The following is a 20,222-nucleotide window of genomic DNA, read 5'->3' as shown; positions in this document are numbered from 1 at the left end:
GAGCCTCTCAGCATTCTGCCTTATTTAATATTCACCAAAACTCCACCCTTACCCCAAATCCTGTAACTTTCTTTTCCTTTGTTTGGTGAGATACCCCATGGGGTGTAGTCTGTATTGTTGCAATGAGTCAACAAACCCAACTTTGTCAACAACGTATGGGAGCACCTACCATGAGCCAGACACTGTTCTAGGGACTGCAAATACAGCAGTGCATGCTATAGCTCCTTAATATAATTTGTGTATTTTTATTTATCCCTCTCTCTAGATTGCCTTATGATCCGTGTATATGTACAAAGAAATGTCTGAAATCATGTTCATCAGATATTCTCTGTATCCCCCTATCGCACCGTCCATCCTCTGTCAATCCTATGCCCCATTATATTCAGATGAAATGCTTCTGTGGCTAAGATGTGGAAACTGCCCAGGTGCCCATCAGCAGATGAGTGGATTTAAAAAAGCTGTGGGCCATTTACACCATGGAAAACTTTGCAGCAGCGAAAAAGAAGGCTCTCTTGCAGGGACGTGGAGAGCATTACGCTAAGCGAAATAAGCCAGTCTGAGAAAGACAGGTGTCACATGATCTCACTCACATGTGGAATCTAATGAACAAAGTACATTAGAACACATTGGAACACACTGGCCAATCTCAGGAGGGACGGGTTGGGAGGGACGGGAAGAGATTAACCAAAAAACTTGTATGCGTAGCCCATGGATACAGACAGCAGTGCCGTGAAGCCTGGGGGCTGGGTGACGGAGGGAAAATGGGGGACATCTATAATACTCTCCACAATTAAAAAAACCCATCAACAAATAAAGAAATGTTTCTGTAACGTTTGAGTTCCTCACAAGGCTCACCTGAGGGAAGGAACGACTGGAAATCCTCATTGGGGATTTCTCGAGCCACTCGTTTTATTCCTCCAGCATCCTGTCAAAAAGCATGACGAGGGCGGAGACATGTGACATTTATCTCCAAGGGTCAAGGCCTCACTCGAGAAATTCCTCTGCCGGCCCGCTAGCGCGGGCGGCAGGTACGCACTGTACGACAGCTACGCACTGTACGACAAAAAAGAACTACAACTCCCATCAGGACATTCGGGACCATGGTCCCCGCGGAGTAAATATAACTCAGGAACTACCACTCCCGTGATGCTCCGCTTCATACGTCTGCTCAGAGCGCAGGGACACGTTGCATTTGCGGCGCCGCAGACCCCGCACGCCTCTCAGCATGGCTTCCGCGGACTCCCGGCGAATGGGGAATGATGGTGGTGGTGGTGGTGTCGGGGGCGCCTTCCAGCCCTACCTGGACTCCTTGCGGCAGGAGCTGCAGCAGAGGGACCCGACGCTACTGTCAGTCGTGGTGGCGCTTCTCGCGGTGCTGCTGACGCTGGGTAAAGGGGCGGCGGTGCTTATGGAGGGTGCAGGGCGGGGAGTCCGGGCTTGGACTGGGAGGATTCCGGGCGGAGAAGGCACCTGGGGGGGCGTCTATAGAGGGAGACTCACCCCTGAGGACACACTGTCCTCCTCCCCGAAGCAGGGGGAGCATCGCTGAGTTAAAGGGGAACCCTCGCGACCCTGGAAGGGATGTCCCAGTCCCCGGGGAACGGGTTACTCTTCTTCAGCCCCTGTTCAGCCTGAGGGCGTTACCCCTTATATTGCGTTTCCTGCCAAGCCGCACAGGGCCTCCACTTCAAGTTTGAGCGTCGCGTGTTTTTGCCTGCAAGGCGCTGGGGATACAGAATTAGACTACCTTGCACTTAGAGAGTCCACTGTCGGGGTGCAGGGGGTGCACACAAAAGTTGATGTTGGATAGTGGCCGGTACCCAGTGGGGTCTGTAACCACAATAACAGTAAAAGTACGTTTCCTATACTAGTAATTGCGGCGTTGTGTTGTAGACTTCTGTTAATTTCCTCACCCCAGCCGTACACACACACCGTTGCTGATAAGGCCTAACCTTGGTTCTTCTCCTCTCCCCCCACAGTGCTGTGGAAGTTCATCCGCAGCAGAAGGAGCAGTCAGAGAGCCGTTCTTCTCGTTGGCCTGTGTGACTCCGGGAAGACATTGCTCTTTGTCAGAGTAAATGCTTTGGTTTACATCTCTCTCAAACCTGATAGGAAAATTTAGGGATTCCCATTATTTCTGTCAGGTCATGATTTATTTTGGAGAAGAAACTGATGCTGATAAATTGGGGAGTTGATTCTTGACGCACTTGGAAGGACAAGAAGACTCCTGAAAACTCATGAACTGGATTTTTTTTTTTTTTACCATTTCTATTTCCTCGTGCTTACCAAATACTGATATTTAGTCCTTATCCCATTTAAAGGTTTTATGTAACCACTTTCATGCTATGGCTAAGGATGACAGAACTCCTGGAAAGATAGAAGACATTGATCTGTATATGGTGTATAATCCATTGTACAGTATACTCTCCTGATAGCTTGTCAAAGAAAAATTTTAAAAGGATGATTCTTTGTCGTTGGGCTCCTTAGGTTTCTTTTCACAGATAATATTTGTAATCTGTTTAGTATTTTTGTTTGTTTTTTGCTACGGAGAGTAGCAGAGATGTTCTCATTATTCTTCCTTTTGAGAGTATCAAAGATTTTCCTTCCAATAAAGAAATATACTCTTTAAGTATTTTAGTAATTAAAAATGTGTAGGGACAGGTGGTAAATTTGGCCACTAACCATTTGAAACTCTTACTTGAAAAAAGCATGGATTTCCCCACCCCTCTCAGTTGGGTAGAAGGGAATAAAGTTTGCAATAAATTAGATTTTTTTTTTTTCTACAAGTAAAGGGGAAAAAAAAAATCAGCATGGTTCTTTTCACCTTTTGCAAGCAACACTCATTTATTTGACCACTTAGGAGCATTAGAACAAAATTACTCTCTTAAAGTTTGCTATTTACATGTTTACGCTGATCTCACCCATGTTATTATTTTTTTTATAGTTGTTAACGGGCCTTTACAGAGACACTCAGACTTCTATCACTGACAGCTCTGCTGCGTACAGAGTCAACAATTCCAGGGTAAGCAGTTCCTAGAATGTTGGGAGTCAACCATTTTACTTCACTATGATGTGCCAGGAAAGGACATTTCTAACATAAATTAGTCTAAGGGTGTAGCTTATTGTTATGGATAAATATAATCCATGTGACAGATTCTGGTCTTGACCATCCAGGCAACAGATTTAATCATGCCCCCTCTCCTTTGTTGTACCTCATGTACCCTGACGTTACATCACATTTTATTAGTTTTTGTGTCTGTGTCTTAAGGGTGAGCATCAAGCCTTTCTCTTTTCATTTATGTTTTGACTATGTAATACATGTATATGGGACAAAAATTCAAAATGTTAATAAGGATCTTTGGTGAAAAGTAATTTTGCCTTTCCTGTCCCTACTACTGAGTCTTCTCCTTAGAGGTAATAACTTCCCATATCCTGTGTACCCTTTCAGGTGGTCTGCGCATATACAAACATATCTGTATGTCCTTTAATTTTTTGGCTGTACCATACAATATACTTCTTATTTAATAAGAGCCCTATTAACAGACATTTAGTTTGTTATAATCTTTTGCTTTACATACAATGTTGCAGTGAATATCTTAAAAGAGTATACATGAGTATATTTCAGAAAATACCAGTAAGGAGTCATGAGAAAGACTTTTTACATACCTATGTAGCTCTATGATGTCAATAGTGACTATCAAGTCAGTTATAATGCTTAGTAAGTATTTGGTGAGTGAGTAGAAGGAAGTTTGGGTGGCTGATTGGAGAGATAGATATACAGTGGGGCCTTGACTTACGAGTGTCCCGACTAACGAGTTTTTCGAGATATGAGTCATCTCTCGGCCGATTTTTTGCTTTGAGTTGCAAGCTAAAATTCGGGTTATGAGCCAGCTTCAGATACCCCACCGTTAGTTGGCACAGCGAACATCACAGTGAATGCCACAACATCAGCCCAGCATTCAATTCATTGTAATGGTGAAAATTGATTTGATATACGAGTAATTTGAGTTACGAGCTCTGTCACGGAACAAATTAAACTCGTAAGTCAAGGCCCCACTGTATACTTGGATGAATTAAAATGGTGATCTTAGCCCTGGCCAGCATGCTCAGTGGTTAGAGTGTTGACCCTTAGATCTGTGGGTCGATGGTTTGATTCCCAGTCAAGGGCACATACCTGGGCTGCAGGTTCGTCCTACCCTGGGTCAGGGTGCATGCAGGAGGCAACCAATCAATGTGTCTCTCACATCTCTGTTTCTCTTTCTCTCTCTCTCTGTCTCCTGCTCTTCCTCCCTTTCTCCACCCTTCCCTTCTACTCTCTGTTAAAAAAAAAATCAATGAAAAAAATATCCTCGGGAGAATTAAAAAAAAAAAGGTGATCTTAGAGACCTTCTCTTCTTGTGTTCCTTTTGCTTTTCTGAATTAAACATTGTAAGCAAAATCAAGAGACATCCTTTTAAATGTCTTAGAGATATTTTTGCTCTTTTCAACAATGATATTCTTTTTGGCCAAGTACTTTTTAAACTCCTAATATTCAAATTTTGAAATTTCAGGTTTGGGAGATCTTTAATTCTTGGGGCACTTGTACCAGGTCTTTTAAAGTGGGGAATTCCAGCACTTGCTGGTTTGGCTCACTGGATAGAGCGTTGGCCTGGGGACTGAAGAGTCCTGGGTTCGATTCCGGTCAAGGGCATGTACCTTGGTTGTAGGCACATCCCCAGTAGGGGGTGTGCAGGAGGCGGCTGATCGATGCTTCTCTCTCATCGATATTTCTAACTCTCTATTCTTCTCCCTTCCTCTCTGTAAAAAATCAATAAAAAATATATTTAAATAAATAAATAAATAAATAAAGTGGGGTATTCCAGGGTATGCCTTAGGACCTATACTTTCCATTAGAGTCATCACTGGCCACTTGTGACTATTGAGCACCTGAAATGTGACTAGTCCAAATGGAATGGTGCTATAAATGTAAAATACACACCAGACATTGAAGACTTGGAATGAGTAAAAGAATGTAAAATACATTAATGTTTTGATTTTTTAACATTATATGTTAAAAGGATAATATTTGAAATAGAGGGTGGGGAAAAAGTAGTTTTACAGTCGTGAGTATGTGAAAGAGTTTATTCTTGTATTATTTATTAACTAGAGGACTGGTGCACAAAAATTTGTGCACTGGCGGGAGGGGGGTGTCCCTCAGCCCAACCTGTGCCCTCTCACAGTCTGGGACCCCTCGGGAGATAACCGCCTGCTGGCTTAGGCCTGCTCCCTGGGTGGCAGATGGCAGGCCCGATCCCGCAGTGGGGCGGGGGACGGATGGCGTTGCCCCGCCCCACCTGCAGTATACAAATTTAATGGCCATCTTCATTGGGTTAATTTGCATACTCTTCTGATTGGCTGATGGGTGTAGCAAAGGTATGGTCAATTAGCATCTTTGTCTTTTATTAGTGTAGATTGTATTTCTCCTCCCTGTATGTTGGATTAAATAATATATATTATTAATATTACCTATTTCTTTTTACTTCTTTAAGGTGGTTTTCAGAAAGCTTAACATTACATCTGAAACTTACATATTTCTATTAAAAATGTAGAAACTCCACCCTTCTTTTTTTACTGTTTCTCTTACCCCCTTATGTTTTAGTTCTAGCCTCTCTGTCAGGATAGTAATGCATCTCTGGATTATTTAATAGTGTTTGCTGCTGTGCTGATTATGAAATGTGGTAGTGGGTCCCAACCTGAGATCCTTAGACTCTTACCTGTATTTAAAAAAAAAAAATACACATCATATTTTTGTCCATAAAAGACTGCACAGACTAAGTGACAGGTCATAATAAGTCCAGCTATATTTATGTCAAATCTGAGTGATACTGACTCCCTCCTGCTAAACAATGGTTAAGGATGGCTATGGATAAGGTAGAGTATCTGAGAAATGATTCGTGGGTCTGATGATACGTGTGCCAGAGCTGTATCTGAGAGTCTTGCCTTTGAGCATTGTCACATCTACATTGAACCTGAGCTCAAGGATGAAGGCCTGGAATGAATAGCACTTAAATGGTGCTTAATGAGTCTGCTCGGTAGGGCACAGTCCTCCCTGTTTCAATGATTGTCATCTGCATCAAGAATTGACACAAAATATTGACAGAGTTAGAACAAATGGTGTGTCTGGTAGACATATTTAAAATTAAATTATGGTGGAAATGTAAAAGAAAGTTTTGTTATAAAAATTGGGGGTCCCTGTAATGGTAACATGCTATATGGTAACATATAGGGTGTTATATTATTTAGTTTTGCTATTATTTATACTAGTGTATTTCCCCAGTCTCAGATGGACCACACTTCCCTGACTCCCCCAGACAGGGCCAGGTTTTCTCATGTACCCTCAGACCATGTATCAGAGTTGTAATTTCACATTGACATATATGTAATTTTATATTGTGTTGATCTTTCTGATCATAAGGCCTGTTAGAGCAGGGACCATATCTGTTTTTGCTCAGTGTTCCTCGACTGATGATTTATAAATAGAAGATGCTTGGTGAACATTTGATTCATTGATTAATTAGAGTGAACATTTTTTTGATTAATTAATTGGCCACTATTCTGGTACCTGAAATCTGATATGAAAGGTTTATGTTGTGAATGTGAATCAGGACCAAAACATTAATTTAATGTTATTGCTGCCATCCTTAGGGCACTAACCTGACCTTGATTGACCTCCCTGGCCACGAGAGCTTGAGACTTCAGTTCTTGGAGCGGTTTAAGGCTTCAGCCCGGTGAGTAGGAAGTGGAACGGGCTTGCCTGAAATCTGTATGTCAAAACATGTTTGCTCTGATGGTATTTGGGAAGCCTCTGGTATCCTGGAGTGGAAAGAGCATGGACCCTGGGGTCAGCCAGTTCTGGGTTGCAAGCCTAACTTCACTAGGATTTTATGAGGATTATGTGAGGTAACATTTGACCTGTTTCTCAAGAGTGTTCATAAAGTGTTAACCCTTATCATCACGTTAATAAAGTTTTCAGTTACTCTGGGGACAAATTTAATAATGCATAGAACTATTAAAATCTGAAAGAAGAATTTTAAAGGTAAGTGGAATCCTAGAAGTTATTAAAATCCAACGTTATATATTTTTAAATTACCTAAAATTGATACCTCAAAAGTATAGATCTGTATTTTCATATTTTAGTATTGTTCTAATGTTACTAACTCTTATTTCCTAAAATTCTTGTGCTACAGTTTAAGATGCTTATTCTTACTTAGTTTCTAACTCTGATAAAAACTCAAGAGGAAAATTAATATACTAGATTTCACTGATTTTTAAGACACATTTTAAATATCAAATTGAAATGCTACTTACAGTTGATGGCATCATAGTTATAATTCGCAGTATTTTTTCTTTCTTAGTTGTACCTGAAATAATAATGTCTTTTAATTGATGGAATCTTAAGTTTGATGGAATGAGGTAGTTGTTTTTTTACTTATTTTTTGAAGATGTTTGACTTACATTTTATTGCTTCCTTGGCCACAAGATGGTGCGGATGAGCAATCTAGTACAGATGAGACTGTTGGTGTGATTTTAAAAACCAATTTTTTTAGAGCAGTTTTAGGTTCACAGCAAAATGTAAACAGAAGGCATAGAGATTTCCCATATATCCTTATCCCCACACATGGATAACCTCCCCTGTTCTCAACATCCTCCACCAGATTGATTCAGTTGTTCCAATTGATGAACCTATGTTGACATATCATAATCACTCAGAGTCTATATATTACATTAAGATTCACTTTTGGTGTTACATAGACTACAGATTTGAACAAATGTATAATGACATGTATTCACCATTATAGTGTTATACGGAGTATTTTCACTGCCCTATTGATTCCTTTTCTTTAATAGTTGTAGGCCTATTCAGGTTGTTTATTTCTTGTGAGAGTTTTGGTAGATTGTGTCTTTCAAGGAATTGAACCATTTTACCTAAGTTATCAAATATGTCAGTATAGAGTTGTTCACATTCTTTGATAATCCATGGGATCTATAGTAATATCCTCTTTCATTTCTGATATTAGGAATTTGTGTCCTTTCTCTTTTTCTTAGCCTGGCAGAAGTTTATCAATTTTATTGTTGATTATTTTTTCAGAGAACCAGCTTTTGGGTTTGTTGGTGTTCTCTATTGATTTCCGGTTATCAATTTCATTGATTTCTGCTGTAACTTATATTATTTATTTTCTCCTGCTTATTTTAGATGTGATTTGTCTTAATTTTTCAAGCTTCCTAAGGTAGTATGCCGGGAGCTGGTCCATGCTTGCTGTTTCAAGGGACCTGGCATATATGGCATACTGTTCTTAATATGTTTGCTCACCTTCTAGGCACCATGTGTTTTAACCTAGGTCTCTGAGAAAGGTTGTTTCCCCAGGTAGGGATTTTCCCCTGAAGTTAGGGAGGGAATAAAACCTCTTAACTAAGTGCCAGGTGGGTAATTAATCACTTTAACTACGAACAATCATGCTTAAGCTACATAATCTTTACTCCCTGGAATGGAGATAAGAAACGCCCTAACCTTTGAAATAGAGATTGATAGGATTGGAATCAACTGGTATAAATACAGATGTAAGAAGACAGACAGAGAGAAGACAGAACCTAGGCACAGAACCTACACAGAACGTTCTCTAGAGACAGAAGAACTTCGCTGGAGAGAACATGGCAAAAGATCCTGGACTGAACCTGACTACAGAAATTGACAAGAGAACCTGACTAGAACCTGGTGACTGAACCTGGCTGGAGAATCTAGCGAGGGAACATGGCTACAGAACCTGGCTGGAGAACCTGGAGAACCTAGCAAGAGAACATGGACACAGAACCTGGCTGGAGATCCGAACCAGAACTTCGCTGGAGATCCAGACCAGAACTTGGCTGGAGATCCTGGCTAGGCTGCTGATCAACTGAACACTGTTTCCGTGTTATTCCTTCTTCGCCGACTCCGTCCACACCTTTGGGAACCCCTGGACCTGCTGGGGTCAGACCCCGGCAGTAGTAGCTTAGTTTATTGATTTTAGGTTTGTCTTCTTTTCTAGTATATGCATTCATGCCATAAATTTCAGAGTATAGAATTCTATTGTTGGGATGGATTTTTCTCTTAAAGAAAAATTAAGGATATAATTTTTTAATATTAAATGCTGTTGAATGCTGACATGTCAGTTTTTCATTTTTCCCCCTCCAGGGCTGTTGTGTTTGTTGTGGATAGTGCAGCCTTCCAGCGAGAGGTGAAGGATGTGGCCGAGTTTCTGTATCAAGTCCTCGTTGACAGCATGAGTCTGAAGAACGCACCATCATTCTTAATTGCCTGCAATAAGCAAGGTGCCATCACATTTTCTGGCGATAATAATTGAGGTTTTCCTGGGATTGCTACTAAGAATTAATATAGTTACCTAAGTTATTATTCATGAGGAGAGATAATTGCTAATGAGCTATAAATTGAAGGATATTAAACCTTAAAATTTATTTATACTCTTGCATTTTTATTAATATTATCATGTTACTTTAAGGCATGACAAAGGAGTAACTATAATAATTGTGTCTTTGATACAGTGTTTTGCTTTTTTGAAATTGTAAGTCATTTTACTTTACCTAGTTAATTTCATCAGATTGACAATATGTCATGTCAGATACTCAACTGTGGAGGGACAAGTAGAATCTCTCCTTTCAAACAAGTTTATCATCTACTGTATTTCATCAAGGGGAGTTTGCAGAAGTTTTTCTTTAACCTGGTAACAATTAAAAACTTTTTAGTCACACCCAATAAAACTAGGCTTCAGTTTCATTACTTCTAAAATAAGATAGACTAGTTGATCGTTAGGCCTCTTTCAGATCTGAAAGTCTGATTCTATGAAGAGCCCCAATGCATTTCCAGCAAGTGATCAGGTAATCTAACAATGCCAAGTCAGGAATCAGTCTTAGGATCATTACCTGACCTTCTCTTTATTTCTCCTATTCAGTATAACAAGGGGTGTGTGGGGGGGGGGGTAATATTTATTTGGCTTTAGCTGTGTGCCAAACCAGTGCTTCTTTTTTTTTTAAAATATATTTTATTGATTTTTTTACAGAGAGGAAGGGAGAGGGATAGAGAGTTAGAAACATCGATGAGAGAGAAACATCATTCAGCTGCCTCCCGCACACCCCCTACTGGGGATGTGCCCGCAACCAAGGTACATGCCCTTGACCGGAATCGAACCTGGGACCCTTCAGTCCACAGGCCAGTGCTCTATCCACTGAGCCAAACCAGTTATGGCAACCATTGCTTGTTTCTTACCAATGTGCACTTGATGCTGTAACATACCATTTTAATATCAGTTGGTAATATGCTTAGTTTACTTTTATATGACAGGATGTTTCTGTTGGAGTGAAGACTCTTGTTAAAAATCATAAAATTGGTAAGGTTTTATTTTTGTTACATTGGCAGGAATTATATATATATGTTGAATTAAAAGATCTGTAAGGTATGGAAAACTTTCATGAAAGAGCTAGTCAATTTTAGAGTCACCAGCTTAATATATTTGTATTATAGGAAAACTTATACATCCAAATGTAAAGCTTACTTTGATAAGGAAGCTACTAGTGATAAAAAGCTGTTTTTTTAAAAAAAAGGTACATGTGGCCCTGGTTCAGTGGTTGGAGTGTTGGCTTGTGTATCAAAGGGTTGCGGGTTCAATTCCTGGTCAAGGGCATGTACCTATGTTGCAGGTTCAATCCCCAGCCTGTGTGGGCAGCTACTAATCAATCTTTCTCTCTCTCTCTCTCTCTCCTCCTCCTCCTTCTCCTCCTCCTCCTCTTTCCCTCCCCTCCACTCTCTCTCAAAATCAATGGAAAAATATCCTTGGGTGAGGATAAAAAGAAAAGAGTATGTGTGAGGTTGAAATTGGAATTTCCCATATATACAAGAAGTCTTGGGAAAAGACCCTTTTGGTTTAAGCTATAATAGTGTCCTCGTTTCTTTACAGACATTACAATGGCAAAATCAGCAAAGTTAATTCAGCAACAGCTTGAGAAAGAACTGTAAGTATGAATAAGTTCTCTTGGTTAATATCTGAATGGCAGCTATGCTGGGTATAATATTCTTGGTTGACAGTTATTTTCTTTCAGCACTTTGAATATATCATCCCACTCTCTACTGACCTGCAAGGTTTTAGTCTTATGGGGTTTTTCCTTGTTTGTGACAATTGACTTTTGTCTTGCTGCTTTCAAACTTCTCTTCCTTCTAAAATTGCATGTTCATCATCTCTTCCCATACTCTTCCTGCTCACTCTCCTGAGACTACATATTGTTTATCATTAGGTTACTGAGGTTGAAACAAGTAGATGATTGGTGTATCTAAATATTCTGTTGTAATTGTTGGAAATTATCTTTAGGAAAAAAATAATATATTATTTGTATATTCTTTTTCTAACAGTATAGTCCCAAGTCTTTCCATATTTAAAACACGGAAAGACCTTCCTTAGTCCATTTGCTTTTCACTCTAAAGAGCCATAGAAAACAACCCAGAAGGAAATGCTGTATTGTAACGAAGTAAAATGTTAAAAAATTGTAAAGGCTAGCATCAGTTAAAGTAGGAGTCTAATTTTAGTTTAATCCTGTGTTAGTGAGAATTAGGCTCTGTCATCTTTGAATCATTTTAGTCTTCTGAATAACAAGGTTTATTATGTTCACATGGCATTATGGCAAGAGCTGAATACATATAATGTTTTGGGGTTTTTCCTTTTAAGTTTTTTATTATAAAATATCTTATATACAAAGGAAAATATATAACACATATATGAATTTAAAGAATATTAAAATGAATATCCATTAACCCACCACCTTGCTTAGGTCCTCCTTCCCAAAAGCTATAGGCCCTATGTGCTCTTCCCAAATGCTTTTCCCTTTTTTCCTCAAGAGGTAGGTAATATTTTGACTTTGTATTTGTTTTTTAAATACTTTTTCCATAGGTGTGTGTGTCTTTCTAAACAAGGTAGTGTTTAGTTTTTCTTGTGGATTCTTCAAGAATGTTCATGCAATGTTACAGCAGCAAGAAATGCTTTATTTTGTAAGAAAGTAGAAAATAAAGCATTTAGATAGCAGAAAGGGTGGGAGTAGACCCATGAGCATTGTTTATGCACTGTTTATTAGGGCCAGCAGGTGGCAGTAAGGCGATTTAAATTGTGAGGGTTTTAATGGTTAAATAGTTTGAAGAATAGTAATTGTGCCCAAATAGGATATGAGAATCTGGATTTTGTGGATTTCTAAGCTCTATATCCAAAAGACTAAAGATAAATATAATTACCGTATCTACCCACACTTAAATTTCAGAAACTTACATTTTTATAACACTTAGAGCATATATTTAAAAAATACATACATACAGGGTATCCCAAAAAGTTGTATACACACTTTAGCAGCTGATAGCTCAATTTGGAAAATGAAATGTATTTTAATAAACATTGCATTTATAATTAATTCAAAGCTTGTGTATACATTTTTGGGAGGGGGGACACTCTGTATTTAAAAATGGCATCATGCAGGAGAGCCTGGTGGATGGGGCACTGGGCTGAAAGGAGGCTGGTGTGACCTGGGCCCTTTACTGCTGTCATCTAGCATGTAAGGTTGGACCCCATCTCACCTTTTTATCCAGGAGAGTGATTTATAAATGCACAGGATTATTCAACAGTCATGATAGCATCATTGGCAGTTTTATGACTAAGTATCTAAATGAGTGCTGAAATATTTAGGAAGTATCTTGATTTCCTAAAGGCCTTTATTTGTGATATTAAAAATTAAACTCTTTGCTTCCTGACTTTTTTTCGTTTTGCCTCACAGCAACACTTTACGAGTCACCCGCTCTGCGGCCCCCAGCACACTGGACAGTTCCAGCGCAGCCCCTGCTCAGCTGGGAAAGAAAGGCAAAGAATTTGAATTCTCGCAGTTGCCCCTCAAAGTGGAGTTCGTGGAGTGTAGTGCCAAGGGTGGAAGAGGGGACGCCAGCTCTGCTGACATCCAGGACTTGGAGAAGTGGCTGGCTAAGATCGCCTGAGGGGCAAACCCAGACACCCAGCTGTGAGTGTGTATGTGGTGACGGACAGTTTCGGAAAAGGGTGTCGTTAGAAACATTTCCTTGTTCTGGAAACAAGTTATTGTAGAATTCCAGCCTGGAGTTTTCTTTAAAAGTCCAGTTCCCCTTATTGCTTTCAAACTTGTCACTTTTATTGACTCGTGTGCCTTCCCTTTGTTAAAGTGTATGTGATGTCCCATTAGTGTATGGTTGATGTTGGTCTTTGTGACCATGACAAGCAGACTCCACGTAGAGAAGATCATGAGAACATGGTTACCATCTGAAAAGTTAAGAATCTTGTGCTTTGGTCCCTTTTTCCTGGAAACAAACCTCTGTGTATGGAACCAGTTAATTTCCAATTACCCTTGCGGTTCATGGACAGTATATCATTTAGTCCTTTTGAACTCTCAGATTTGTATGTACAATTACAATATGGTCTCCCGACAAGTGAAGACAGATATAAAGCAGCAAGGCTGTGTTGACAGTGGATCTGTTCTTCATCAGCTCAGCGACTTGTCCACACTCCACCCTCATAGCATTTAAGTTTCCAAAACGTGACGAACCCTTGGAATTAATCATTCCCAAGTGATAGAACTGTAAATGCTATTTTACCAAATGCCAAGGGTCTAGTGGTTTCCCCTAATGGGGAGTATATGGAGATTTAGAAGCTCTTCTGCTTTCTGGGTGGCTGAAGGCTCCTGAGCTATCTTCATGTGCTGTTTGATCAGCTCCTGTTGTGTACTCTTAGCTAGAATGCCGTGGAACAAATACAAAATGAAAAACGTTCTCTGGATTTTTAACGTGCATTTCACTGACATTAAGAAAAACGGCCTTTTCAAAGTGATTATTTGCTGTCTTCTTAAATGTATGGATTTTATAAATTATTAATACATTTCTTGGTAAATAAAACAGCCTGTTTAGCTCAAAGCGATTAAGTAGCATGGTATAGTGCAGAGGTCCTCAAACTATGGTCCGCAGGCCACATGCAAATACAAATATTGTATTTATTCCCGTTTTGTTTTTTTACTTCAAAATAAGATATGTGCAGTGTGCATAGGAATTTGTTCATAGTTTTTTTTAAACTATAGTCCGGCCTTCCAACGGTCTGAGGGACAGTGAACTGGCCCCCTGTTTAATAGTGAGTACAGATGGGAGTGTGTATTAGATTCAGGCCTAACTGTAAGTTTCCAGGGCCTAAAGATTGCAGTGTACACTGGACAAACTCTCCTATGCTTGCTTCACACACCTACGGCCCAGCCCCACTATCGCCTAAAAGGAAACAAGGGTGGCGTGAATATGTGGGGAGCTAACCCCAGAACAGTGTGGTAAGAGCCATAACAGGAGAGGTCTAGGGTGCTCTGGGAGCACGCAGCAAGAGCACCTAACCTGGCCTGGAGGGATCAGGGAGAGTCAAAGAATAAAAGCAAATGGAGCTGACAGTGTCCCAGTGAGTGTGGTCCCCGTGTACACACTCTAGCTCTGAATGAGGGTACTCCAGCTCCCCTGCCCCAGACTCTGTGTCACACCTGCTGCTCGTGTTTGAAATAAATGCAAGCTGAGACAAGACGACGTTAGACCTTGACCCTGCAGAGTTCTTTGTGAAAGCCTCATTGCTCCTGGTGCCCTTCCTGTCCTTTGTACTGCTAGCCGTGCCCTTTCCTTACTCCGCAAGTAGTAATTTAAGGAAGTAGGTAAGAACAGTGAGCCAGAAGTCAGAGAGGAATGTGATAAATGTGACGTGTTCGCATCATCATAGATGCTCATGTGGGTACAAATCAATGGCTTGGTGCTGCTGTGAAGAGGCCTGGGTTCTCTCAGATTTGTTTTTTCTCTCTGGTTAATAAAGGGTTTTACTTTATTGGAGGAAGCGTAACACCAAAACTGATTGCAGAAGGGGAGCAATGGCGAATTTTACTCAAGGCCTAAAGAAGGTTGTCTGAAGAAGGCAAGTTCTGTCTCGGTGATTCTCTGATGTGTGTGCCTGAGAATTCTCTGTGATGCATGTTGAACAGCCGACCTGAGGACCCTGCTCCGAAACATTCAGTGTGATAGCAGATCAGGTGTGGCCTCAGGAATCGACATACTTAACATGCCCTTTACAGGCACATGGGGTCCCTGGGAGCATCCTCTGAGTGATCTGGCCGGGAGTGTGCCTTTAGCATGTTTGTTTTTAAGTCCTTTGGGCCACAAGCCCTGCTTAGTTTTTGTAACAGGGTGAAGTAAGAAGCGGGGTACAGACCCTTCCTGGGCGCTCTTCTGCTTCCTCCTCCACTGCAGTCTTTTCATACTCGTGGGTTGGGCCAGGATGAGGTCATGGAGACTGGTCCATGGGAGTTGGGAAGGGGTTTTGGTGGGAGGACAAATGTGTTCTTTACCTTGGTGGTATCCTCCTGGCTGTGAAGCCATTCAGCCAAAGTAGACCTATTCCATCCTGAGATGGGAGGCAGGTGTGGCCAGAAGAGGAATGTCAGGCCACGGGGACTGACAGACTAGGCACGACTCTACATCATAGTGGAGACACTTGTGGCTTGAAACACCTTGGGAACAGCAGTGCCTGAGCTGCTGTGGGGGAGGGAGGGTGGTACTGACACCTGCCTCCAGGGCAGCAGCCACCTCATGGGAATGGCTTCCCTGCTACGGGAGAGGTGCAGACCACAGTGAGGAGCCACTGTGCAGGGGCAGCTGCGATGAATAAGCCCTGGGCACTCCATTGGTAATCACTGCCTGCTTCCGGAATGGAATCCTCCAGGGGCACAGAGCCCACGTGCAGACAGACCGAGGGGTTTAGGCCCCAGTCCCGCTGTTCTCTATTCTAGCCCTGCTTTCAGGCCCCTTTTGCAAGGGTCCCGGGGCCTTGGAATTAGGTTCCAGGTCCCTTCCATACCATGTGTCTGCCAGTTTCCTGGGGTCCTGGCTCCTGATCAACAACAGATGCTGTTGGGGAGTCCCTAGGGTTTTCCACTTACCTTCTCCCACAGCCTCTGTCCCAGTGCCTCCTGGGAGTCCAGTGGTCCTGCTGAGCGTGAGGCACTTGGCCATGGTCCGTTGTCTTAACTACGATCATTTCAGCCAGAATGTTGTGTTGCTGCTTTTTAAAAAAAGACTCGAGTTTAGTACGGAATTGCCAACGCTTCGATTGGTTTATGCCCATTCTCCCCTGAAGGATATTAAGATGCTCAGCTCTTCTTTCAACCCTTCACATAGTGAAAGTTGATGACTACCCTGGCTTTTGTGCAGGAAAGTAATCGTAATCCTACTCTCTTTCCAACTATAATTGTTGATTGCCCACAAGAGCCTTGTATGGCATTCGTTCATTCAGAAAACACCAAGCCTGTGCCGGGCTCTAGGAATAGTGGCTGCAGCACAGTTCCTGCTTCTTGAGGTACACAGTCCCATTCTAAGGTGAAAAACAACGCGCCCTTTCTGTGTGGCTCCCCTCTCTTCCCTCATCTCATCAGCGTGACCTCCACTGGCTCTGCTGGTCCCTGAGCACCGCGTGGCCAGTCGTACAGCCCCGGCAGGGCTGCCACTTCTTCTTGTGGGTTGTGTCTCAGTGCCTCCGGGGGTGCCAGCGTCTCCCTGTGGTCCTGTTAGCGTGAGGTACGTGTGTTGACTTAAGATCATTTTATTTCAACTGGGCTAGGCTTTTTTAAAAAAAATTAGAGATTAGCGTTAGGATTATCAAAGTTCTTGGATAGTCCTGCGTGTCACGCCATTCTCAGACTATGCACCCCCTTTGCTGTCCTAAGTCATGTTGCCGGGAATACTGTAATCTTGGGGAATTTACGGTTCACCTCAAATTCTTGGAACAGCATTACTCTGCCTTTCATCAAGTCCGTACCAGCATGAGCACATCCCCCCAAACCTCTGCCTCACATTTTACATCTGGCAGCCAGTACAAGGAAGGCTACTTGGGCAGGGACATCTCTTTCCTGTTCCTCCTCATCAGAGATGGTTTCTTCAAGGTGGCAGATGGGAGGCTGTTCCAGAAACTTCAGAACCTTGAAAGGGGAAAGATAATGGGTGAGGTTGAACTTGGAAGAGTGAGACCTGGTGAACTTGCCTCAGGATTCCTGGCCTTTGCAAGTCAGGGCAATTCCATGCCTGACCACGGCCTTCATGTTGATTTTGGATGGATCCCACCACTCTTGGCCTCAGGGCGTCTTTCAGTCTGGAGATGACTGAGACCTGAAGGGCCTCAGAAATGTTCTGTAATCGGTGTGGGGTGAAGTCGGAGTGGTATGTGGCACCTTGGTGTCCCCTGAAAGGTTGATTATGGTTCACCTTAAATTCTTGCCTCCACATGGCTTCCTGGAAATCATCAGAAGGAAGAGAGATCCAGTCCCTGCACCCACCCTTGATCACCCCTAGCCCTGGCCAGTGGGGAGCAGGGAAGACAGAAGACACATACACTGAGTCTCAGTTCTGCCTGGAGTTTCCCTGTCCATCAGCCTTTAGGCAGAATGGAGGTTATGGAAGTGAGTGTGTCCTACCTTTGCCCCCTCTGAGCTGGTGGAGAGCCCAGGTGAGGAGGAGGAAGGAAGAAGCAGAGGGCTTTGGGTAGTGGACAGACATATAGGAGGGTCTTTGTGGAGCATGTACTTGAAGAAATACTTTTTCACACACCATACCCTTCCCAGAGCCCCTCCCCTGCCCCATATATGATTGCACCACTTAGAAATATTAGACAAGAAGCTTTGTGTTGAGAATTAGGACAGTTTATTGTTTGATCAACATGCTGAATCTTCCACATTTTACACAGTTTTATGTAAAGTCAGTGTGGCCGTTTATGCCTGCTGAGCCAGCAAGAGATGGAAATACCACCCTCCATGTTCCTCATGGCTAGTCCCTTCCTGGGGTGGGTGAGGAAAGTGAGGGGGAATTGATGCACACCGTGATAGGAACTGGCTTTTGATGTATAGACACTTCCCGCTGGAAGGAAGCACCCAAACCCCACTGCCGCCAGCATCACCCACACCGGGCTGGCGTCCAGGGAGTTCACACATTGAGAGCCCAAGGTTTTGGAACACCTAAACAGTTCAAACAAAAATCCAAAGGGTGCCCTAATCTGTGGATGCCCACAACCATCAGAGTGGAGCTGGGGACTGGCCCTTCTTTGCAATGGAGGAGCCTGAAATGTACGTGGATTCTTTCCTGGCTCACTCAGATACTGGAGAGAATCTCACGTCCCAACCAGAGTAGAGAGTCTGATGAACACCCATGCACAGCAGCCCTTTATGTGCAGGTACACAGTCACGTTTGTACACACAGGTGGGTGGCGGATGGAGATGGAAACATCTTGGTTCTGACTGCTTCCGACCTGCTGGGTGACTAAGGAAGTCACCCTTCTCTATCTTGGTTTTCCTGCCTGTGAAACAGGAAGGGTTGAGACCTCTGCCTCACACCGCTGTAGCCGGGTGACAATGCCTCACATTCTTGGGGAAGAGGTAGTTTGGAAACGAGTGAGCATACAACCCGGCTTGGTTGATGCAGACAGACAGACTTCTACTTAGCTGCCCCTCATGCGGCTCAGACACGCCTCACAGTCCTCGGCTGCCTGTTCTCACATTCTGAGTCCTCACCTGCCTTCGCTGTGTGAAGGGATGAGGCTACTCTGCCTGCAGGACACCGAAGCCAGCGGTGTCATAGTTGTCACATCTGGTCCCTGAGGGCAGGGGCTCCAGCACTGGCCGCCATCAAGATGTGTCTGCATCCTTAGCTACCACCATTGCAAGCCTTGTTTCTGTTGCCTGAGACACCTGAACTGACCTGGCCATTGCTCCTCGGACCGGGGAACAGTACAGAATTTTGGAGGATGCTGACAGGAAGGGAGCAGTGATGGGAAGAGAGTGGTGACCGTGAGAGCAGGGGGGCCTCTGGCAAAAGAAACTTGCTTATATCGGTCAGCAAGCGAGCTCACCCTGGATGACACAACTGCACCTCTAGCACTCAAGATGCTCCTGTCACACTTTCATTCTGTCGCGTGCACATTTCAATATGCATCTGCTTTTTCCATCTTAGGCTCAATTTTTCAGTGCCTGCAAAACAGGAGCTTTACCGACAGCTTTTCTTTGACATCCCCAAAGGAAAAAAAAAAGAAAAAAAAGAGGGCCTAAAGAAGATGACTCCACTCATCTCCCAAGTCAGGGCTAGTCTTGGAGGAGAGGGACTGAACTACTGGTAAACAGAGATCATTTTCCAAAAGGAGTCCTCCACTTTGCCGTGTACTAGCCCATCAGGATTCAGCAAAGATGTCAGTCACTGGGGATGCCGAGGCAATGCCAAGACCTAACCTGGTCATTTCATTATTGAGCCTGAACTCTCTGAGTTGAGATCTACAATCAGCAAGAGGACAGTGATGGCACCTGCCTGCTGAACATGAGGGCCAAAGAACAGTGCACTTCTGTGCAAGAGCTCTGGCTGCCCTAACAGGCGCCAGGAAATGTGGGGAGAAAGGAGGGTCCTGGAATGGAATGGCACCCCCGAGATGGGAGGACAAGATGTGGTAACTGCCCTCACCTTCAGAGGCCCACAGGGCTGGGGAGAGCCTGGACTCCAAGGAGGGGGTGTTGTACCTGCTACGAAAGGCGGGGCTCACAGAGGCCACATCAAAGCAAACAGTCTTGCCGAACCGGTTTGGCTCAGTGGATAGAGCGTCGGCCTGTGGACTCAGAGGTCCCGGGTTCGATTCCGATCAAGGGCATGTACCTTGGTTGCGGGCACATCCCCACTGGGGGGCGTGCAGGAGGCAGCTGATCGATCTCTCTCATCGATGTTTCTGGCTCTCTATCTCTCTCCCTTCTTCTCTGTAAAAAATCAATAAAATATATTAAAAAAAAAAAAAAAGCAAACAGTCTTTATTGTGTCTCTTCCTGCTCCTGTACCAAGAAAATAAAAATCCACCGTACATTCATTCCACTGAGACCCAGGGCAGATCCCTGCAAATGGGGGCTGTCCCAGAGGCCACAAGCAATGGCCCTCGCTGCCACCCAGGCCGGATGCTGTAACATGGGCTCCTGTAAATTCTCACGAGGTAAGTAAGCACTCTTCCAACGAGCACCACTGGGGGGTGTGCCATGGTGGGGGGTGCTGGCCCACGAGGCATGCACACCCGTGCATATAAGTACATAGAAGGAGAAATGGTGCACATATT

General features: G+C 43.2%; 1 protein-coding gene across 2 annotated transcripts; it reads left to right on the top strand.

Annotated features, from left to right (window-relative positions):
• Nucleotides 1-1,171: 1,171 nt before the first annotated feature.
• SRPRB (SRP receptor subunit beta) lies at nt 1,172-19,156 on the top strand. Of its 2 annotated transcripts, XM_081106173.1 has the most exons (8): nt 1,212-1,388; nt 1,980-2,074; nt 2,945-3,022; nt 6,685-6,767; nt 9,209-9,345; nt 10,986-11,040; nt 12,838-13,074; nt 19,091-19,156. In XM_081106173.1, exons 1-7 carry the CDS (start codon nt 1,226-1,228, stop codon nt 13,049-13,051), a joined length of 825 nt encoding a protein of 274 aa, XP_080962299.1. In that variant the 5' UTR covers nt 1,212-1,225; the 3' UTR covers nt 13,052-13,074; nt 19,091-19,156. The 2 variants fall into 2 exon arrangements, with proteins under 2 accessions (XP_080962298.1, XP_080962299.1); XM_081106172.1 differs by lacking the exon at nt 19,091-19,156 and having other exon boundaries at nt 1,172-1,388; nt 12,838-14,930.
• The last annotated feature ends 1,066 nt before the right edge of the window (nt 19,157-20,222 follow it).

This window comes from Myotis nattereri, assembly GCF_964212035.1.
Source record: "Myotis nattereri genome assembly, chromosome: 14".
Taxonomy (NCBI): domain Eukaryota; kingdom Metazoa; phylum Chordata; class Mammalia; order Chiroptera; family Vespertilionidae; genus Myotis; species Myotis nattereri.
Note: the sequence above shows the minus strand (reverse complement) of the source record. Positions and strands in the feature narration are given on the sequence as shown.